The following is a 24,936-nucleotide window of genomic DNA, read 5'->3' as shown; positions in this document are numbered from 1 at the left end:
CCAGCAAGCAATAATGTCTTCTTCTAAGACATTGTTTTCTCGCAATTTATCCTTTACGTGATACTTAAAATCTTTCCATACCTTCAATGCAAATAGAATTTGTATTCAATATGAACACGAAACTGAGAGAAAGCTTCGACCTACCTTCTTCCAACCATCCGACGTTTTTACTGGAGGTCCAAGACTATTAAGGACAATCGTGATTTCATCCCAAAGCTTCCTGGTTTTGGCCTTATATTCGGGAGCATTTATTTAGGTAGAATTTAGGAATTCTACCAGGGTCGCAAATTGCGTCGTGGAGGTATGTGTGTTACTCCTTAATCAAAAAAAATTATTTCGTTAAATATTCAACAAAAATAAGGAATTGATTTTTTTAATTTAATATATTTAAAAAAAAACACAAATAAAACTTATTTTCGTATACATTTTGTTGCAATCCGACACTATCACGCCTGTAGCTTTCAAAACCCACTAGAAGAATAACATTTTGTTGGAAAGAACTTTCGCTTTCCAAATGGAAAGCGAATCGCTTTTGAGAATATAAAAACACAAATCCACCATTAAAAGCTATCCGCCGCGCTTTCTGGAATCGGCCCTCTGGACACTTTTATCCAGCTAGATGAACTAACTTTTAAATTTGGACAACTCCCTACATATGGAATCTGTTACACATTCACACCTGAGCAAAATCTATAGTCACTGAGCGACAAACATACGAGCCATCCTAACATCCAACGAGTTCCACTTGCAAAATAACCATGAGATGAGCAACGGTGTCGACAAGAAAGTGTTCTTCGTCCGGCAGATTTTTGGGAACGAGCACAACAACAACCACATTAATACTGCGCATCCTCATCATCGACGACGTTGACGATCGAGTCGAAATCGAAAACTTAACCATTAAAATACAAGCGCGCAGGCCACATCCCTTTTCTTAGTGTCTTTGTACTTGCGACCGAGAACGACGACAGCGAGGGAAAAAACATCAACGGGTAACTGCAACGGGCCAGCTGCAGCAGCAGCAGAAAATACAACAACAATCAACATTGATGACTGGAAGTGGTGCGATGTGGCAACTGTGATCCTGTGCTGCTTTATATTTTTATATTATTCATTTGGTTTTTAAAATGTTAGAACTTGAATTGTGCAGACGTGAATAAACATTTTGGTCTTTCGAGCCGGATGTGCAGATTTCCCATGTTTATGCCCGTGTAAGCATTTACGAGTTGATTGCGGGGTTGGATCAGTTTGTCCTCTAGAATGACAATGATACATACATATTTGTGCAAAATCATTCCAATATTCCAGCAGTTATCTAAATATGCCATACAATAGAAAACATACAATATTTAACAGCTAGGTTCCAGAATTCGAGTGAAATCGAAATTGCAAATCGAGTGAATTCATTTTCAGTGTTCTACATTTCGAACAATTTGGTACCTTCGAATTTTTTTCGAAATCACTTTTCGTGAAATTGAAATCAGCTGCTATCTGTCATTTGGGAAGTTGTTGAAGTATTTTTATTTTTGCAAATTGTTTTCCTGTAAATAATTTTTATTTTTCACGCGTTTAAAAAAGTGTAAACCATGTTTTTTTTTATGTTGATAGTTGTTTATTATTATTTACTTTTTTCAACCACTCGCGTCCTTCTGCGGTGGATCATTGTTGTTCACCTCGGATTTTAAATTGTCCCACAAAGCTTCAGCGACAACTCGGTCCCCTCTCATAACCCCAGCGAGATCCTTGTGCTGCTCCATAAAATTTATAAATATTGCCTCCTGCGCATTATTTTTGTGTTTTCCCCTGTTTCAAATATGTTTAAAGTGCAATAAACTTAGGAAGTTCATTAAAAATCATTTTTTTACTTACATTTTTAATCTCGTCTTTTTTGTTCCACTACTTCACATCAAATGAACAAGATCGATTTGAAATCGCTCGGAAACCGATAAAATCGAATTGTGGAACACAACAATTTCACTTCGTTTCGATTTCGATAAATTCGAAATTGAAATCAATAAAATCGAATTGTAGAACACCGAATTATATTTTCGATCGATTTCGATTTCATTTCGAGTGAAAGTGAAACGTAGAACCTAGCTATAAGAGGGGCTTTGGATGTGTTTCATGCATAATTGTTAGAAATTGTGTTGAAACGTTCCTTTTTTCCAAAATTAATATGTTCTTGTTGCCATTTCTATAAATGGGAAGAATGCTACAAAAATATACATGCAAAAGGCTAGGAAATGAGAGGTTATTAAATTTAAGAAAATAAGTGAATTAAGGTACATAATCAAATAAAATTAAGAAAAAAAATAAGTTTGAAAGGAACTTAAGTGTGACACTCACAAATTACACGTTGCAGAATCTCTTATTAGTACAGTTCTCAAAAGATTAAAAACTTATATAATAAGTAAAAATAAGAAATCGCGTTATGTATTTTAATAAGCCATTAGTTTAACAAACGATGAACTTTTGATGTTTTGGAGACATTTATATTCTTGTAATTAATGTTCCAACCGCAACTCAAAGCAATTTAATAGAAAATCAATTTTGAAAGAAAAAATTCTTTAAGAAAGCCTAACTGTCTTTGTATACTTACGACCCCAAACCCTGGATCCGCCATTGGGTAGGTGAGGAAGAATTATGTAAAGCAAGTATAGTTAGCGATTGTTTTTAAATTTTAAATGTTTAACTTTCCTGTGAAAAACTCTCAAGAGTTCAAATCTAATTTGATTGCGAAGCTTTCTTTAATTTAAATACCTCATCAATCGTCATCAATAAAACATTCACATTAATAATAGTCAAGACTTTAATTTTCTATTTCTATACATTTGACGACGGTAATCATACATTTTTATATAAATCAATAAATTCATGTTAACCTGATATTTTTTTTGTATTTGTCGTACAGAAACATTGACAAAAATTGCAAACATTGCAAAACTAAAATATTTTTTTTATGTTTTCATATACATATTGTTTGTAACCTTTCTCTTATTAATTCCATTACGCTTTAAAAATAAGTCACATACATAAATATAAAAAATATACATATATATTTATAATTATTATCATATCGTGAACTATTCGTAGAATACACAAAACTATTCGTAGAATAAAACAAGAAATGACAAAAGAATAATACATAATCTATTAAATTTTCTAACAAATTTTATACGTATTAACTACGTGCATCACTTTGTGTCGGTTACTAAACGTACTTTTGTATATCACAATATTGTCTGCAATAGCTCTTAAGGGTTCAGCAAAAACATTTGCTTCATTTTTATCGAAGACTTCTAGATCTCCATTAGATGTGCTGTTACTTATTGTGCTCGCATTACCATCACTGGGGTCTATATTCGCAGCAGTTAGTTGGGATTCGGCGACAGCCTTAAACACATCTATAAGGTAGTCATCGTCGGCTTTCATTGCATTAAGAAGGTCTGCAGTATATTGCAAAAATAGCCGTTGTGCCATTGTTGATAGAACGTTTTCTAAGAATATAAATAAAAAGACTTAATTTAAGAATAATGACCAAACGTTGTTATTTAAACAAACAAAAAATATGGACCAGTGAAATAATTGCTAAGTGAGCAAATAATAATTTGAAAAAGTTCCATCTCGAACTAGTTTTTTGACATAAATGTAGCTCGGAAAACTACGGTGGTAATTCAAGGCAGGCCATATGAATAAATAGCGGTTAATGATCAGGACGTCCAAAAGTTTTGGGTACGGAAGAAAATGACATTGTCTTTCTTTCGAAAACATTTTTGCCTGAATTTTAAAAACTTGCCTTTAAGTTGGCACCTTTCATAGGTGATTTTCTGACGTAGCACTTCAAATGGTGAAGCTATTATGTGATTGTGCTCCACTGAGTTAATCGAAGTGGTTCCGTCCAACTAAGTCAATAGAAGAAAACTGCATCGGGATAGATTTGTATGAACCGACTAGGTGTTTCAGATCCAAACAAAAGTAAACATTAACATTGCTAAGGTATGCTCGTCGGAACCAGGGACCATACTCTGTAATGCGTTTCGAAAGCCAATCTGATTCGAATCTGATATTCGATTCGTTTATGAATTCGTACTCTGTAAAATGTTCGAATCGAATAAAACAGTCGTCTAGTACTTTTTCTGGATCTAACAGGATCTATCTAAATAAGATACTGAAAACTTTAGTAAAAAGGACCTTTCTTTATTTAAACTTAAAATAATATTTATGTATATTAATATCCCTGTTGCGGCTGCAATAGTCTTTTAGATTGTCGAGAGCGTGGGCCAGTTATTGTTTCCTAGGGAGGTGTTCTTCGACTGCTTTCTCTTCCCTTTTGTAGCCTAGATTGGCTCTTTAAAGCTGGGAACACTTATCAACTGTTTTCAGTCGGCTTATCGACAACTTTAAACCTGCTTATCAACGGCTTTTAAATACTTTATCAACGTATTTTGAAACGGCTTGCGTTCTTTTACTAAAAGCGGGACTCTTGCAACTACTACTTTTACCTCTGGTATCGTCACTTCTTCTCTTTTAACTTGTTCTTTAAATATGTACATAGTTTTATATAGGATCCGCCAAATAACTTCTTTTTTGTTTTGAAAATACTAAAAAAAACATCGGGTGTAAATTCGTTCAAGATGGCCCGATAAATGCTTGCTCATTTTCGAAGAAAAATGGACCAATTATTCCTCTGGACCAAAATCCGCAAACAAACCGTAACTCGTTTTGGGTGTATTGGATGATTTTTTTTTGAAAAAATCGGCATCTTCTCTAAGCGTTGTTCCCAGCTTTGTTCTAGCGTATACACAAACATATTCGTTCAGCGCAAGGATAAAACTAATTATCTGTCAAATCAGACATGAGATAAGTGTTACCATTCACGAAATAAGCACTAGTTGAAAAAATGGCCGTTAGATGGCGGACCCTATATAAAATAAAAATAATTTCTTTTAAGTGTTTAACTGCTTCCTTTCGTCATGCTTTTCGTTGCAAGTGTGTATTAATTATAAACTCGTACCCTTCCCTCCCCTAAGTTGAGTTGTTGCTAAATTTTCTTAGAAGCTTTGCTCCCACATAAATTCAATAGTGATAACAATTTGGATATTCACCATCGATGTGGCTTGATCGTTTAGTTTTGTTGTTCTGCAATTCACCATTTTTGTTGTGTTGTCGTTGTATTTTCAAGAATGGATTCTCTTTTCACCACAGTTGTTATTAGTGGTTATGCCATTTGATCGATGCAAATTTTGGTTTGCCTCAACACATTTACGATTGGTTCCAGACGGTTAATTAGGCAATATTTGTTTAAGCCTGAGTATACAGTGTTGACTGTCAGACATTATTATGTGTTTTAATTGTGTTGCTATTTCTTTTATTGTTATTATGAACGTGGGGCGGAAAAAAAATATAATACTTCTCGAAAAAAAAAGAAAATCTAGACCTACGAAATTCGATCTCAATGAAGTGGTTCGTAATAAATATTCTCTTATTCATCAAAAACCATGTCTTACCTATTCCAAGGTCCTCTTTAGGCAAACTTAAGACTATCTTTGTTGTGTTATTTCTGACATCGAAATCTTCATCCATCAACATCGATAACATAAGACTTATAAATTCTTTAACAAACTTTAATTTTTTCTTCTCAAGAGCTGTAGGAAAATGAATGGCTATATGTGGTAAAATATTCGATGCTTTTAATCTGTAAGGAGAAAAAAATAGATATTATCTTCAATTCGATATATCCACCACTTTCCAGATCTTACTTACCTCAAGCAATCAGGATTCCAAGATTGTGTTATTTCTATCAAATATTCCAAACACAATTGTGAAATTTTGAATTCAATCCCTTTTTTAAGCACCAATCGCTCAACACACAGTGTCAGAGGGCTTTTTACATCTCCAGGATGGTTTTTAGATTCTTTAATTAATTGCGTCAGAGTGAAATCGAAGACATCTAGTTGACTTAATGCTGCATATGCCTTCATTGCACATTCTGGATAAAATTTAGGCGTTTGTATGACGGTCTTAAGCGTTGCATGCAGTTTTTTGCTGGTTCTTAATTCTTTTTGTAAATCATCAAGCATATCATCGGGTAATACTTTCATAAATGCTATTTCAGCATCTGTGATTTCGTATTCTTCTAAATCTTCGGTTATCGAACGTTTTTTATTTAAAACTAAAATAATGATATTAAGGCAAGTTTCAGCCTGTTCGAGGTAGACGCTTTCATGGGTGATAGGAGGAGAGAGTAAAAAGTCGGATAAGGCTCCAAATGGTAAAGTCAGTCGCAGCATGTGTAAATTGTAGATGTATAATGATTTACGGAATACGGGATAATAAAATGAAAGCTCACGCGAGTAAAAATGTTTTTGTTGAGTGAAATGTAGAAGATTTTTTATTGTTTCTTGGGGAAGTTTGAGATTTTTAGTTCTGTAAATAAAAAGAAAATAAATATATTTGTACACTTTATAATAACTCGGTTTCAATTTAATTACATTGCTTTGGTTATTTTGTATGATCTGATAACAAATTAAAAAATTGAAAGTGTTTAAGAACTATTCTCATATTTTAGTCATATAAGATATTGAAATAATGTGGTTAACTATTTATAATACAAACAATTGGAAACTTGTCTAACAAGCCGCTGAGTTTGATCAGCAAAAAGTAAAAGGAGTATTGTATTTTTAAAAGATATTGAGATTGTAGAATAAATTCGCAGCCGTCTGGAATTGGGAAAGATCACAATGAGAAATCTTAAAATGTTTGAGTGAACCGAAGTCTGCGGAAAACATAAAATAAGTGATTTTTCAGCATAACAAAACTGGAAAGAACTCGAACCATAATCACTTATTCATTCCCTTTTTTACTAAATTTGTTTTAATTCAAACAGTTTAGAAGTCTATAAATCTGAACCACCTTTACTAAGGGCCCAAGGACTATCTCAAGAACGGATGAGAGCTCGTTGTGGCCTACGAAGATGCGTAAAGAAATAATGGTCTAGAAATATCAAAAGCGCGTCTAAGATCTTGCACGCAGATAGAAGAGAATATCAACCAATTTGGTATACGAAATGGGAGAGAGTTAGCTATGGACCGGTTGGGACGCGTAGACTTGGTTGAAAAAGTTAGTTGAACTCATTGAAAAAGTTAGTTGAACTCAGGCTAAATGATGATATCACAGCAATGGTTTCAGAAAATGTATTACTATTTTCTTGTATTGTGCTCTTAATCAAGCTCAGCAACTAATTTCAGAAATTGATAAACAAGATTTAACGTAGTTTGAAGACCATTTCCCTCTAAAGCTGTTCTACTGTAATGGTTGGTAATATAAATTCAAAGTGTCAACACCGAAAAACATCGAATTCGGACTATTGTGAACTTTTCTAAAGAAGAATCGGAAAGGCTTACCAATTAAGAAAAAACAGGCAATATTTCAAAAACATTTTATTAAGATTTCGATGATCAAATGTTGGGTTCCAAAACTCATTCAGGAAAGTTAAATAAATTGGGTGACACAACAGTTTGTTTGAGAACTAGGGCCTAGTGATTGACAACTCTCAACCATTCCTGTGTGCGAGTACTGTTGTCAGGGATGGAAGGGACCTACAATTTTAAGCCGAATCCGAACGGCAAATTTGAGATAGCACATTTCATGACAAGAATTACTATTATTAGACTTCAAAAACTTAAACACATCTGACTTAGTGCGCGATTTTGACTGCGTAGAATGGAACTCACTATACCATATGCAAAATGTAAATGATCAAGTCAGATTTGTACGGCAAAACGTCAATCAGCTTTTTGAGAGGCATGTTCCTATTAAAACCTTTCTCGTTAGGCATACGGCTCCACCTTGGCTGAATAGCGACATCTCTGCTCTGATGTCACGACGAGATGCCGCCTACAGTCAATGTAGACGTAACAAACTGGAGCACTTCCACAAATTGTATTGCAGACTGCGTAATCAAGTTCTCGTAATGGTCAGAACGGCAAAAAGACTTTATTATGAAAACAAATTTGGTTCTTTAACCTCTGGCAAAAAATTATGAAAAAACTTCTTGAAATCGGTATTGGCAAACAATTCAACAAAAACTTTACGCCCATGCCCTTAAACGTTGCTTCACCCGTTAATTCCCTTACTGAGGATGAACCAACTGCTATCAACAGCTCTTTGAGTTTTATAAGAATACAACAGGAAGACATTGTAGAGGCATTAATATCGAATAAATCTAATGCTACTGGCCTGGACCAAATGGACCCTAAAGTTCTTGAGACTACTGCTTCCATATATACTGCGCTATATAACCTACATATTGAACAGCATATTGACTACTTCCGAGTTTCCTTTAGAATGGAAGAAGGCCAAGATTATTCCCGTACCCAAAAAGCAAACAGGTACTGCTACAGAATTTCGGCCGATTGCCATTCTTCCGTTTCTTTCGAAGGTGTTTGAAAAAACTATTCTGAGGCAGATCCAAAAATATCTTACAATTAACAAACTGTTAAGTACCTGTCAGTCTAGTACTTTTTGTAACTGATGAAATAAGAATGGCTATGGACAGTGATCATGTTACATTGCTAACACTGTTAGCTCAAAGGCTTTTGATACTGTTAACCACTTAAGTCTTTGTAGAAACCTGCGAATTAACTTTGGGTTTTCTTTAGTGTCTTGTAAGCTTGTTCTTTCGTATCTCAGCGGAAGGCAACAATGCGTGGTGGCCAATGGATACTCGTCCACATTTCTCAATGTTTTGAGTGGAGTGCCACAGGGATCTATCCTTGGACCAATCCTCTTTTCACTTTACATAAATGAGTTACCACAAGTTGCTTAACATTGTTTAATTCATCTTTATGCTGATGATGTGCAGCTCCTGATAAGTCGACCTTTTGGGGCTAAAAATGATGCCGTAGCTTTAAAGAATCAGGATCTGATCCGCATTTCACAGTGGTCAAAAATGAACGATCTCCGCCTTAATCATCAAATCTACATCCCTCCCCATCTATCGCAAAAACTTTGATCTATCGGGTTTTATACCTATTGAAACTTGACGACGAAACCATTGAATATGTTAGCACTGCTAGAAACCTAAGAGTAGTATTCAATCGCACTCTCACTTGGGATGACCACCTTAATAATGCCATTGGTAAAGTCTATGGAAGTCTCCGCCTTCTTCAAGTCACTCGAAATTTAATCCCGATCAAAACTAAACTGCTACTTGCTAAGGCCCTTATACTACCAATTGTGCTGTATGGGTGTGAAATCTTTTGTAAACTAGACTGTGTGACTAGCCGCAAATGGAATGTGGCTTACAACAATATTGCCCACTATATTTATAATCTACGTCGTTATGATCACATATCCATTTTTGCGGTACGGATTTCTGGTTGTAGCCTAGACAGTTTAATACACTTTCGCTCTCTGAGTTATCTGCATGAAATCATCCAAACACAACAACCTGATTATCTATACGGTAAGCTAAATTTCCCTCATTCAACAAGGTTGCTTTAATATTACCCCGATACAATTTTCTAAACACTGAGCGTCAATTTGTATTCATATTGTACGCCTTTGGAACTCTCTGCCCATCGCTATGAGAAGAATAAGAAGCATAAGTAGATGTAAATTTTTACTTTTCAACTATTTGGCAAATAATTGATGTTAAATTTAATCTTTTTTATATAAATATGTAAATAGAAGCCTTATTTATATAATTTGTATTCAAATTCTGAAAATAATGTAAAGGCTTGCAACACTTTATAAGACTCATGTCCTACCTTGTAAGCGATTTTTAAAATAAATAAAATACAAATACAAATTACTCTTGGAAAATTTGTCAATTCCTCGCAAGAGGCAGTACCCGTGAAAAAAAAACTTTAGGTGTCATAGACAGGGATCGAACCCAAGACCTCTCGCATGACAGTCCAACGCACTACACGGGTACTACAGGAAAGTTAATTTAGTATTTCTTTTTGTATTTAACTATTTACTGAACCAAATGAATATACCAAACACAATTGGAATATCATAACTTCTAGAATGAATAAATACTTAGCTCTATCATTTGATACTTACCCACTTAATATCTCAATGAAAATGTCCAACATAACTTTCAAAATAACTGCATTATTCATTTTAGTTTTTGAATGAAATGTGACCACTGTTGAGCATATATCACCAATAAGCTCAACTTCTTGAGTTTTTAGAGCTTTTATGAGGAAGAGAATCTGTTGAACAATAAATAAAATATATTGTTTTATTTAAGTAATATTTGAATACTGCCCACCTGTAGCAAATGACCATGCAGCACATTTAAATTAATTGATTTTGGATCATCAGCTGAAATCTGTAGAGAAACCCCATTACCTTTTATTTACATGATATGTTTACATTGTACACTTACCAGAACCTCAGCACACTTTCTTAAAATAGCAATTGGTAAAGAATCTACTGAAATAAGTGCAATAATAGCTTTCGCTGCCAGGTATCTTGTTTGCATTTCCGGGCATCCAGAACAGTTCGATATGTATGGAATGAATTCAGAGAGCTATAACACGTACAAAGTTAATAAAACAGCTCAAAATGATGATCAAACAAATACATACTTTCAAATTTGACTCGGTGCCCTCTAAGGCCGATGGATACAATCGACTTAGCATCAGCAATAATGGATGTAGTTTATTTGCCTTCTCATGTTTCAATATCAACGAACTAGCTTTACGTAGTTCATCCAAAAAGAAGTCATACAACTTGGGATATCGTAAAAAGAAAATTCGACCAGTCATTTTGTTGCGAATACTTAAATTGTCCGAGTCTCGAGTTCGTTGAACTCCGAATATTCGAGTTATTAAGGCTGAAAATAATAAGGTGGCAGAATTTTTTTCAGACCATGTTGAAGCTTCATAGCCGCGTATGGCACACATAACGCCAGCGCTAGCAAATTCACCGATTGTCTCATTTAGATCTGTGCACCGAAAGAGGGCTCTTAATATATTCAAAGCGTGACTTCTAGCTTCTGTGCTCTTATCGGGATTACCACATAGCTGAATAAGTTGTTGCATGCAGAAATAAAGGGATCTGGTTGTTCCAACCTGCAGCTCTGCTGTAATCAATGCCTGGACCATAAAAGGTACCCCAGCACTTCGACGAGTAGCACATATTTTCTCATTTATCTGTTCGTCCTTGGAGATGACTGTTAGTAATTCTCTTAACCAAGTCATTGGAAGGATATTCAGGTCATGAGATTCAACACGCCATAGTCGCGCACATAGCTTTGAAAATCCAACATAAGCTTGTTCGAAGGCTCCCCGATGTTTAGTCTCCGAAAGAAGCAACTTAAAATGTTCCCCAATTTCCAGAATTTGCTCCTTGGTGACGAGAAAGTTCTCAGTTGATTTGCTATATTGAATAGGCGATCGAAGCACAACCTCTCCTAGTATCAAAGAAACTTCTTTAACCGTTCGCCAGGCACAAAGAAGAACCATCTGTGGGGTAGTCTTGAGAGTGTCTATGCTTTTTTGTTTGCCCTTCGATGAGAGTATTTTGCGCGGTGTTTTGGCCTGATTTTCGCCCTTTCGAAACTGCTCTGGCAGTTCACTGAAATCATTTGGCAAGTGTCCTTCCGGTGAAGAATTATTCACCACTGGTCCCACAACAGTTGTGAGTTCCTTGCAGATGACTATCACTTCAGCGACAAGTATTCGCCATCCTATGTCCTTTGAGAATCCTTGAAAGTCTAGCCGCTTGAGGAGATGTTTTATTGCGAAAAGCACTCCATACAACGGATTCGACTTTGCTGCCAAAAGAATCGATTCCTTTCCCAAACGAAGACCATCTTTGAGTATATTCAAAGCCCAGCGCAGGGCTGCGTAGTGGACTGGGCAATAGCTTGTCAGCTCAAATGGCCCAAACGCATCGGGACTGCCCTTATTACAAAAGAACTCTAAGCGGTATGCTCCCGTCACGGAGTCAGCAGGGCGCACGCTCACCAGCAACTCTTTTATTTGTTTTATTGATTCCTTTTCAAAGACTCGGCAGCCTTTTTTATCTTCGATAAGTTTAAGAATCGATACGGCAATATCTTTGTTGGCTTCATACGTGTCACTTATTACCTCTGTCAACGTTTGGACGGTATTTTTCGGCAGGAATTCATCTAAATTTAATTCGCAGTTCACTAAAATGCGAACGCAATTTTCCAGCAGCTGCAGGGATATGGATCGACGACTAAAGTTAGCTCCCTGAAAAAGGTTCTCCACAAGGATCTTAATGAAATCCATCAGAAACTTTATGTACATTCGTTTCTCCGTACTGGAATTATCTTTTAGCACCTTAACCAAATTGAGTTCGCATCGAATCAAAGCTTTACCTAAAAGCGCAAGTGTCTTTTGTCTTACAGCCGGACTCTGACAATTCGAATTGTACTCCAGAAAGAGTAGGATATGTTCACACTCGAGCTCAGTCAGAAGCTCTGTAGTTTTGTGCGTTTCAACAAGCAACCGTAGGGCCATAATGCGTGTATCGTCACAATTAGATAGAATTGAAAAGAGAAGGCTCTTCGAAAAACCATGCAGAATTTCACTGAAATTATCCATTTTTATGCCGCTCTTACGGACTGCCCATAGAGCTGACAATTTTGTACTTATTGGAATTTCATTGGTATGTTCAATGATATGTTGCACAATGCGGGGCTCACACTTGACCGCCTTAACTAAAAGCACTTCCACATCGGGAAGTCTGGCGTCGTTTTTCGCAGCTATTTCTAGTAAATATGTGATCCAAAGATCTTTCCACGCCTCAAAATCAACTTCTTTGTGACTGGCAGCCATTAGTCCTTCGAAGAGATTGTTCACTATAAAATCTCTTCCCAAGTTTTCAGCAAACAACGTAGAAAACAGTTCTTTGCAGTTTTTGATGATATCCTCACTGCCTAATATTGAAACTGCTTGAAGCAAGACTATACACTTCATTGACATTGACAGCCTCTCCGAGTTGCATGCATCGAATATTTTTTGCAAAAGGTAACTGAAGGAGATCTTCTTACTCAAGGCAATAACATTTCGCAGAAGATCCCTGCACAAGTGTCTAACGCTGTCCATATGGTGTTCGAGATAGCAAAATGCGAAAATCAGAAGCTTTCTTAAAATTAACTTCGTATCCTCACTCATTTCATCGGTCCGAAAGTCAAAATTCAAAAGTATTTTCGAAATCTGAAAGAGCGACCGAGCTGCACAAAGTAGGATATTCGGTACAGTTGAGTTCGCATTGGCCATATCGTCGATTTTCGAGCAGATATCGCGAATGTCTTTCGAGAGATGAGTGAAGTCATGGTAGTCAAAAGTATTGACGATACCCACACAGAGTACGATTTCATTGGAATTTTTAGTCAATTTAACTTCATGTATGAAACTTTCGTAGGTGGAACAAATTTTTGCAATATAGGCCATAAGGATGCCGGAGTTTGTACGTGGATCCATCGGAATTTCATCGTCGTTTATTACTTGTTTACATACAGCGTTTAGATTTTTGAGTTGATCCAAGTGATTTTGTCGTAAGTTTTCGGGAAACTCTTGGGTGCACGAAAGTATGAGTCTTATCGAGTTGTGTACATAAAGGTAGTATTCGTTTCTAACTGATGGTGAACTGAGGACACTGAAAGAGAAAAATTATCGGGGTTTTCATTATTGTCATTACAATTCTGTGCTTCTATAAGTGTATTAAAAAAAACTTCTATATGTTTCTATACTGGCTGGGTGGCATACAGAGAGAATGTGGGGTCTGCCTTATCTTGCCCCCTCTTGAACTGGTGCATAAGTCAGACCAGCTAATTTTCATTCTTCTTCTTTAACGAATTTTGTCCAAGGGGCGAAGTAACTTAACTGCTGTATTCTTAGAAAGAGCTGGCCTGTTCGGGTCATTTGTCGTGTGCAAATTGAAGAGTTTTAAGTAGCCATGTATTGCTATTATAACCAGTTTTATCGTCCGAAATACCCTATCGGGTCCATGCACAATTTTGAAAAGTCTGAATGTCTGTATCAGTGTTTTTTTTTTTAAACTTTTTTTAAAACGAAAAATATGATTTTCTGATTTTTTAAACTCTTGCAAATATCCAAAACTGCGTTTATCGTGTATAACAAAGATACTGCAGTTTCTGAATAAACAGTCGTAGAAAATAAGAATGTTTTGTCCTGATGAGGGCTGTACAATAAAATAAGCAAAATAGAATGGTTAAGGAGATTGTCGATTCCTATCTTATACTTCGATAACGAGGTGAATTACCATTTTATTGTTTGGTGTCTTTTTTATTATTGTCTTCCTAATTTAATCTACAAGCAATTATAAAATGATATATATTTCATATCGGTTGTAAGAAGTACAAAGCTCTTTAGAAACATATTTTCAATCTAAAATTGTTTCTCAAACAAAAATGGTTCCAAAGCAAGAGGTTGATATTTAGTTAAAAAGTTTTATATTTTTAAATATAAAATTAAATGTTAAAAGTATGCATTTTCGCAAAATATTTTTTTCCATTTATAAACGAAAGAAACAAAATCAGTGCAGTAGCTTTTTTGAGACTTTTATTTCAGTGTGTTTTGTCCAGACTCGAAAGTTACTCAATTAACATGTGCTGTAAATTATATCTAAAATATGTCCATTCAAAAATTGATTATCCTGAAACATTTAACAAATAAATAATAGTATTATTTATATTTTTAACTTCCAATAGGAAGTTATTGGCTGCGTTCAATCTCAGACAGATAGGGTATCCGGATACCTTTTTGTTAGTGTTTTACGTGTAAAATAACGACTGATCAAAAACAGCTGAGAGTTCAAAAAAGGAATCCAAAGGTATCCAAGAATTTTTGGGGGGTGTAGGTATCTGACAGAACAGCTGATTCAACACATGGTTGAATTTCAAGAAACTTGAAAATTTATTTCAGATTTTTGTATTTGTTGGTAAACAAAAAGATACAATATGTTAGTTGAAGTTGTATTTGAGAATGTTCTGTACATAATGGACAGAATAGATTCTGTACAAAATAGATTAAATGTTTTATCTTACAACAATTTTGACTCCGAAGCTGAAATGTTCCTCTGCTTTTTGTGGACAGCTGAAAGTTGTTTTCTTTTTTTTCATAGCTATCTCAATACAGCTATACAACTCGTTCAACAAGGTATCTAAAAATCCACCTATCCAAAATACCCTATCCAATACGAGATTGAACGCAGCCATTGTAATCGGTACTATTTGACAAATTAAAAATGTTGACGTTTCTCGACGTCTCAAGGGACAGGGTCAGACAACACAAGGGACTTCATTTGCAGTCTTGCACGAACACACATTAGGCGTGTACAGTGAGCGCTCAATGTCAGATTGACGGAGGCAGAATCGTTTTGGGGGACAAGAATCTCCGTACAAACATAAGCTGTCAAAAACATATGTTGTCAATAATTGTAGTTTTTTATGTGAATTTATTATTTTTTTCTATTGATAATTCTTTGTTACTTTTGGAAAAAAACGATTAAAATGGATAACAAACAAGAACAAAATTTTAAGTAGTTCATCAGATAAAATAAGAAATAAAAAAAGGAATGAGGAGTATGAAAAGATTTTGATGGAACTCCTAATAAGCGATGATAGTGAGGATGCTGATAGTGGTAAGTACATACTACATACCTACCTAACAAAATACAAAAGTTTTCTTAAAAATTATTTAAATTACGCCCCACACCAGACAAATGACAACCAGAGATGGCAGAAATGCGATTTTTTGTGATTTACTACATTTGCTACGTCTGCTACATAAATGAGGTAGTTAATGTAATTAAATGTAGTTAACGTAGTTAAATGTAGCAGACGTAGCGGTAGACGTCAAAACGTAGTTTGAAATGTCCATTCAACCACCAAATTGACAAATTGCATCTAAAAGATAACTGTGTAAGTGTGAAAAACTAACTCTCGTTTAATTTGCTTTTTTCTTTCATAAAACTTCGAATTACTGGATTTAGTTCATTTACGCAAGATATTTGGTTCTTATGTATAGTTCAGTGTTTTTCACTCATTAGTCGTTACTTATTCACTCGTTTTTTTAAATTCTTTTTAAAATTTAACGTTTTTTGTGAAGGTAGCACACGTAACAAATGTAGGGTAGTTAATGAAACAAATCAAACGCGTAGTTTATCCAATTAACTACACGTAGTTTACCGAGTAGATTACCTGACGTAATCTACTCTGCCATCTCTAATGACAACTGAACAGCTGTTTTGAGTGAGCAATAGAGATGGCAGAGTAGATTACGTCAGGTAATCTACTCGGTAAACTACGTGTAGTTAATTGGATAAACTACACGTTTGATTTGTTTCATTTACTACCCTACATTTGTTACGTGTGCTACCTTCGCAAAAAACATAAAATTTAAAAAAGAACTTAAAAAAAAGTAACGACTAACGAGTGAAAAACACTGAACTATACATAAGAACCAAATATCTTGCGTAAATGAACTAAATCAAGTAATTCGAAGTTTATGAAAGAAAAATGCAAATGTAATAATCATCTGTTTTATTTTTGTCGTTTATTTTAAGAGCGTAGTGTATGCTACGACGAGAGTTAGTTTTTCACACTTACACAGTTATCTTTTAGATGCAATTTTTCAATTTGGTGGTTGAATGGACATTTCAAAATACGTTTTGACGTCTACCGCTACGTCTGCTACATTTAACTACGTTAACTACATTTAATTACATTAACTAACTCATTTATGTAGCAGACGTAGCAAATGTAGTAAATAAAAAAAAATCGCATTTCTGCCATCTCTGGTGAGCAAGCAAATTGAGAAATGAATCCATGCATTTTTTGTCTCAGAAATCTCCGCAAAAAATCTCAGTGCTCAGCTGAGATTGTTTGTCTCATTAAAAAAATAGTTGAGCGCTCGGAGCGCTCAGTTGATGGTACACGCCTATTCTTTGACCGTATATTTTGACCAAGGCAAGTAGTTAGATTTTCAAATGTCATAAACTTCGATGTCGGAACTTTACTTCACTAACCTCTACCTTCAGTTGATTGTGCAAAAGCTTACAAAATCATAATTACTTTCTACAAAACACTCCAGGCAAGTACTATTTACATTTTGTATTGTAAAGAAATATTACTTATTTCTTTTCGAATTTGACAAGGACTCCCTTTACACAAAACAGCAAATGGAATTGTACAGAGAAAATAAAGTTTCACTTTTCGATTGTCATGTTGACATAAGTTGACTTGACTTGGTAGTTAGGAAGATTTTTCTTGAAAAACTTTCCAGGACAGTCGCCGTTATTGGCAATTTTTTGGCAGCTTGTCAATCGGATACTAGAAACTTGCCTTACTTTCAAGTCCCTTATATCGTCTGAACCTGCCCAAGATCTCTAGATGCTAGATCAAAGATTGTGTACGTGCGTTTGTACGTCCGTTCGGAAAGTTTTTTTTCGTCAATTAACGGTTTTTTATAAATCAAAAAAACTGAAAAAAAATATTTGTCACCTCGAATATTTTACAAGCAAAAAATGGTTTTACTTTCAAAATTGTTTTATGCAACGCAAAATAACGTTTTTAACATCTGGTAAAATTTTGATAAAAAAACAAAACATTACTAAAAGCTGTTAAAAATGGAATTTCGACTACAAATCTTGGGAACAAAAACATATTCAAATCAAACTTATTTTATAATATGCAAAAATTCAATTAACAACTTTTTTTGCAAGACACGAAAACCTACAAATCCTAAAAAAAAACGACTCAAGTATTATGAAAACAAAGAAAGATATTGTCTTCAATTTTTGTATCTCACACCAACAAGTTGTGGTTTGGCTCAATCGATGAAGACTATTTTTGCCAAAAAAATTCTCCTATTTTAAAAAAAAATTGACACTAGGACTTTCAAACGATTTTTGTATAACACATTTGCTTAAATTTTATCAATTTTTGGAAATAAGAACAAAAGTAATAATAATTAAATATTATTAAATAAAAAAAATATATGAGCTATCCAATTACATTAAAAAAAATAGGCTGAACGAAAACAATCATCCTATTTCATAGCAGTAAATAGTGGACACCCTTTACAATTTGGTTGAATTCAAGCACCTTAATCCATAAAAACAAGGGTTTAAATCTCGGAATAAGAGATAGTAAGCTGGGAATTTGTTAATACCTATCGTTTAGTGTTCTTAACATTGTATACAAAATCTCATAAAATCTAGTGTCGAAAAAAGGAGCTTTATAGTGATAATCTGCGGTCTATGGAAATATGGTTTATAGGAACAATGCTGTCAACATTTTTACCAAAATTGTAAAGCATACAATTTTAATAAATACGTATTGTTAGCCCGATTCTGAAAAAAGGAGACCATCTAAACTGCCCCAACTATAGAGAAATCAGTCTTCTTAACATCACTTACAAAATCTTCTCTGCCGTAATATGCGAACGTCTAAAGCCCATCGTCAACAACCTGATAGGTCCTTATCAGTGTGGTTTTAGACCAGGAAAGTCCACAGTCGATCAAATATTGACATTACGGCAGATCCTGGAAAAACCCAAGAACACCAAATTGACACCCACCATCTTTTCATCGATTTCAAAGCCGCATATGACGGCATCTACAGGGACGAGCTGTATAGAGCCACGTCTAGTTTTGGCATCCCTGCCCTCGTTCGTTTGCGCTGGATGATCATGAAGAATTTACGCTACTCCATAAAGGTTGGAAACAACTTAACAGAACCTTTCGATGCCAAAAAAGTTTTTAGACAAGGTGATGCGCTGTCATTTGATTTTTTTAACATCGTACTTGAAAGAATAGTGCAGAGCTTACACGTCAATACTAGAGGCACTATCTTTCAAAAGTCTGTCCAATTACTAGCATGTGCTGATGACATTGACATAATCGGAAAAACTCAGTGTGATGTCAATGGGGCTTTTGTGAGTATTGAGGCAGAGGCGGCAAACATGGTTTTAACGGTTAATGTGGGCAAAACAAAGTACATGCTGTCGTCAAGAAAGGACATACAACACCGACGTCTTGGTCAAAACTTCACCATCGACAGACGTAACTTTGAGGTAGTCAAGGACTTCGTCTACCTAGGCTCCGCTGTAAACGCAGAAAACAACACCAGCGCTGAGATCAAATGCAGAATAACTCTTGCTAACCGCTGTTTCTTTGGACTAAGGAAGCAATTGAGTGGTAAAGTCCTCTCTCGAGGGACCAAAGTGTTGCTATGTAAAAGTCCAACGACTAAGATGGCTGGGTCATGGAAACCAATGCTCCGGCCCGGAAAGTCTTCGAATCCACATCCACAGGACAGCGCAGTAGAGGAAGACCGAGGATCAGGTGGTGCGCACAAGTGGAAAGTGACCTCAACCAACTTGGAGAGCGAAACTGGAGACATCTAGCTAGGGACCGAGCTAGCTGGAGAAGTTTGTTGGGTTAGGCCCTAGTTCACACAGGACTGTAGCGCCACCTTAAGTAAGTAAGTAAGTACAATTTGTTAAATGTTTTTTCCAATCATTTTTTTTTTACGCTCAACTGTTTTAGAGATATAAGGTGAAAAGATAGAAGCAATACACATTTTTTTAAAATTAAATTCTTGGTAAAAAATGTAAGTTTACGAAACAAAATGTTTTTCCTTAAAATTTCTAAGCTTTTAATTAGTTGTCTAAGCTTCTAAATATTCCTAATTCTTAAAACAAGAATGGTAAGGACATTATTTAGAAACCCATGATGGGTTCGATGTGTTACAAAATTAAAAATAACCTAATTATGAGTATAATTGAAATGTTTTGCCGGAATCTATCCGAAGAATAAAAAAACATTTAAACATTAACTCTCTGGTTTTTTACAGCTTATATCATGTTAATAGTAATCCACTAGACCGTGCTTCTTATAAAGGTAAGACAGTAAGTAACTGAATATGATCAAAGTCGGAAAGGCTCAAATTACCGATTATATTTCTTACAATTCTTTTAAACTCAAAATTGTTAAGCAAGTTGCTGTCTACTTAAAGCTCTTTTATGTACCTACCTCAATTCTGTTAAGTAACGTTGCACAGAACTACACAAAAATGGAAATACCAGTTGCACATTCGACTCCAGCGCTTTCAGACCACAGCCAAAATTCTCAAAGCAACCCGTCAGCGAATTAACAGTAAGATTCCAAATAGAACTCTCTGTTGATGCCTTGGCATCGTCCAACAAGCGGGACATTGTGTCTGCAAGTGATTCAACTATTGTATTTTCGTCCATACCTCCAGTTTCCAGGCGGGCGGCTGTTATGAGTAATCTTAATAATACAATTATAACGAGAGTTAATGAAATGTCACAACCAAGAAAGCAAAAATCAATAAAATTACTTTGATATTTGATTCCTTACTGGGTGCTTCAGCGGAGTATAGAAATAGAGGTCTGTAAGGAATCGCAAAACACCGGGATCCTTGCCAATGGTTTTGAAAATCTAATTTAAAAAAAAAATCATCCATATGAGAATTTAAATTCCTATAGACAAAAAGATTATATTAAAAACAACATACATTTTTCACCACTGCCACTTGGTCCGGAATAGAGTTGGCTTTTTTTATTTGCAAACAATAACTTTCTTCGCCTTTAAGAGAACAACAAAACAAACAATTTATTATTGAACAATAACAAAACAATATATATAATTTATTAAAATTGATTTTGTATACTTTTTTCATAGTGTTTCGGTAAGCGCACAAGTGACGAACGCATTTCGGAGTTCTTTTTCACATTTTCGCCGGATTTAACTGTTGATACTCGTAAATTCAGTGAATTCATTATAGCTATGTAAATTTATTTGTTAAGGGTTAATATTTATTGTATTAATAAAATGATTTGTAAGTTTTTCTTTAATTTTAGGAAACCAACAAACTCATCGATTCACCGATTCACACCGCCTTGTGTTTTTTTTTAAGTGAAGGAAATTTTTTGACGTTTTGTCCTTTTGGAATGTCAATTTTGCGCACGTTGTTTTCATCGTTTTTGTTGACTTTTTGTCAGCTGTTAAAAAGAGTGAACTAGTTGATTGAACAAGGATGGCATGTGTAAACAAAAGTTAAGGGTTGCCATCCTCACATTCTGAAAAGCAAAAGTACAGTAAGAAACGAACGTTATTAACTTAGAGATTACATACATTTTATTCATTCAGTTAAAATTAAATGTTGCTCAACTTATTTTTAAAAAATGAGGACGAACAAGGATTTTGAAAAATTAAGTTAAAGGTTAATATTTGCTTAAAATACTTTGAGCAATGTACAGTAGGATGGTTTATAGTTGGAGCTGCGTTACTCTCTACTATATCAGCCCTATTGTGAGTTTCGCCCGGAAAATCATTCACTCGAAATATTTTTGTTCGCTCGGAATTTAAAAAGTTATATTGCGAGTTTCGCCCGAATAGAATTTCACTTCGAATCAGAACTGACAGTTCGAATAATTGTCGTGTTTAGTAAACTGAGTTCACAATAAATTTTATCTTCTCTGATAAAACAGAGAATAAAATCTGAACCTACATTTTTTGTTGAACATAAAAACGCAATGAAATTTATGTTAAACTTGTGAACACTGCGTACAACAACAAACCAATAAACCACTAAGAAACTTATTTGTGCAAGTGGATATTTAAAATTTCCATGTTCGCTTTTTGATATGTGACTATTCGTGTCTAGAAAACGAACAACCCTAATGAAGTGTATTTTTGGTTTGACAACGTCAAGGATTAATAAAAATAAATAATTTATACTTTACAATAAAAAAATATAATTTTTTTGTATACAATTTTGTATATTGTTGTAACATCTTTCATGATAAATATTGCTTCACCTACTTTGTCACAAAGTTCCTTTTGCGTTTGAAGTTGCTCCATAACAACTTCTTGGGTACTCATTTTGCAAATATTTTTTTCTTGTTGAAGCTAGAATAGCTGCAGGTAAGACTGGAATAGGATCAGAAAGTGAATGTGTTATAACATCAGCACTCTGTTGGTTATGTTATTAATCATTTTCAAATTCGTCCAAAAATCTTCAATTTGAATTTCATTTTCCATATTTGAAGAAACAAAATGCATCTTGTTTAGCAGCATATCGCTTTACTTTGCATTAATTGATTTGGTTCTTACACATAGATACAAACAATAAAGTTATTTTGTTTTGTTCTTGCATCTATAATTAATATAAATAACTTGTATTGTAAAATTTGGTGTTCAATGACATTTGACGCCAAATGACATTTCATTCCGACCGAATTGAGCGCTACCAAAAAGAGAAATCTTTTGAAAATTAATTTTTTTTCACCGAAACTCACAACGGGCTAATTGAAAAAAGAGTTTTTTTTCGAGTGCAATCTTGTTCACGTGAATCTCACAATAGGGCTGCATATGTAATTCTTTGTTGTTTGTAAGTAGTTATATTTTATATAACAAAAATATAAGGGATGTAAGTTCTATCTTCAAGACTTATTCTAAAAGACTTATTAAAGATTTACATGTAACTCAATCTTCAATTTTAAAGAAGAGCAGCTGAAGATATATATTATGTATTCCCAAACCCAAGTGTGTGATAATACCCTTGTTGTTTTTGTATTCAATATATAATACAGTGAGAAATTTCCAAATTAAAACGGTAAGTAGAAGTCCGGGTTTTTATAAACGGTGTCCATCAGCGAAAATCTTCAACTTTAAATTGTGACTATCGAAATACTAGCAGATTGACGTATAAGCAAGAGTGATTATTTAAAGGAACCTACTACGCATTCGCTGGTGTTCAAAATGCTTTAATTCTAAATCCACCTTAATCCATTAGGATGATTGCGGTATCCACAGGAATACAAAATATCAACTTCCACCCTTACAAAATGCAAATTGTTTAGTATCTCAACGAAAGTGATTATCCTTTGCAAGAATCTTCTGCAAGAATAATGTTGGAATGTTTTCGGACAGCATTTACACCTGGACCCATGTTCTGTAACTCTCACATCGAATGACTTTTCGCATAAACGGTGCGAATCAGACCAAAAACACTGCGGAATAACACACAATTCTGTTTCTCACACTCAACTGTTTCTGTAACTTTTTTTCACTCGATCACGAACAAAATGGAAAAAACTATTGGAAGTATTGGAAAAATGTGAAAAAACCGTATCTGTAAGTCTGAAATCGATACAATCTTTCGATTTTTCTATCAAAATCATTCGACCACTCTGATATAAGTGAGAACAAGGCAATAATAAAAAAAATAATAAAAATCAAATATGACGGAAAATAAACAAGAGGTAAATAACTTATTATATCTCTTTTACTGGGCGAGAGACCATCGTTCTGCTGATAGGTACTAAAAAATCTTGTCCGATATCCCTTTTAAAGGACCCAGTTGCAAAAAATGCAGAGCAGCACACATTCGGATCGGCTTAGGAATAAAGGTGTTTCGAACTCCTGTAACAAAACATTAGATGTGGCTTTTGTGAGGCGGTAAAGTTCAGGAAATCTTTCTCCAGGCATTTCAAACGCATTAGTGGTATCTCGTAAATGACGTCTGTGAATGCGTATCATATTTCTATTGTCACTTTGTTCACTAATTACAAGCACACGATGCATTTTACTCGTTTTAAAAAATTTAATTACAGCAAAATAAAAAACTTGAACACTTCAACCTTTTCGATATAAAAGAAAAAATAATTTTAGTTAAATGTGAAATAAATTGAAGCTGTCAGTTTAAGGGATATGTAAACATTTCTTCCATTGGAAACTGGAAACTATGGTTTTCTCACAGGGATGTTTTTGTATCTTGTTACAGACACAGTTCATTTTCCAATATAGAGAAACGATGAAATTTTTCGTTTCACCTCTAATAGCCTGCGAAAATACTCGACCGAGTTACAGAACATGGGTCCTGAAAAGATTTTATTCAGTGACGAGGCGTATTTTCATATTGATGGATAAGCCCCAACAACTCTAGAGAATGGCATTAAAAACGTCGACTTTATTTAAAAACGAGATTTTGACGTGTCATTCCAACCCACTTTGCCGACGCGTAATCTGAAGTGGAAACGTCAGATTGAAAGTAATTTGTTTCTATATTGAATTTTAAAGTTAACAATATTCCCCTGGACACCTTTTATTTGAAAAAAGATACAATCGAAAAAATTTCAGAATTATATAAAGAATTTAGTGAAATTCAAATCAGAACTTATTTTAATTTTAATAAAATGGTAAGTTTTGAAGATTTTTACATTATTGTCTAATCAAGTAGGTGTTTCTTAAAATACAACATATAGGACTATCATTTTAGTTTTGTTAATATTTAATATTACAAAATAACTAAGGAAGCGTAGTGAGCTCAAAGATTTTATGGATTTATGCTGAGAAACGTGCAAAACAAAAAACTGTTTAAAAGACTGTTTACATTACGACCGATGAACGAATGAATAAATATGATTTTAAGCAATTTATAAACGTAATTTCAATAAAAAGAAAATATTCGTATAGAATACCATCGCGTCATCGTCGATCAACTCTTTCTACATTAATAAAAACAAAAACGCAATTAAAACAAGTATTTCCAAATTTATTTTTTTATAAAGTATTGCCACCATCAATTAACCAAATCATCACCAACTTCATTCGCGACGAATTAAAAACGCTCATGTGAAAGAAATGTCAAAATCAACGAAATCGTTGGTCGTGCTCATGTGAATAATGCTTTGGTATTCTTATATAATAAAATTTGATTGATATTTGTACACATCTATTGTGAATGAGTCCAAGGAAAAATGGATGCGTTGTGAAGCGTCGTTCTTAATTATTAAATTATATATTTGTCCCTTTCTATCAACAACGTGACCCAAACTTAGAAATATATTTTTCTCCTTTTAACTCTTTTAGCTTTGCTTGGTTTTAAAAAAGTAAGTG

The 24,936-nt window shown here is 34.4% G+C and overlaps 1 protein-coding gene across 1 annotated transcript; it reads right to left on the bottom strand.

Moving 5' to 3' along the window:
- Positions 1-2,791: 2,791 nt before the first annotated feature.
- On the bottom strand, positions 2,792-21,019 carry LOC129946351 (thyroid adenoma-associated protein homolog). The gene is made up of 11 exons (XM_056056498.1): positions 20,705-21,019; positions 20,549-20,619; positions 20,372-20,472; positions 20,044-20,301; positions 10,599-13,641; positions 10,397-10,540; positions 10,280-10,339; positions 10,069-10,220; positions 5,764-6,426; positions 5,508-5,695; positions 2,792-3,497 (listed from the first exon to the last, which is right to left on the bottom strand). The coding sequence occupies exons 1-11, from the start codon at positions 20,811-20,813 to the stop codon at positions 3,163-3,165; spliced, it is 5,124 nt and encodes a 1,707-aa protein (XP_055912473.1). The 5' UTR covers positions 20,814-21,019; the 3' UTR covers positions 2,792-3,162.
- Between the last annotated feature and the right edge of the window lie 3,917 nt (positions 21,020-24,936).

Source organism: Eupeodes corollae, chromosome 2, assembly GCF_945859685.1.
Source record: "Eupeodes corollae chromosome 2, idEupCoro1.1, whole genome shotgun sequence".
In the NCBI taxonomy this organism is placed as follows: domain Eukaryota; kingdom Metazoa; phylum Arthropoda; class Insecta; order Diptera; family Syrphidae; genus Eupeodes; species Eupeodes corollae.
This window is presented reverse-complemented; position numbering and strand designations above follow the sequence as displayed.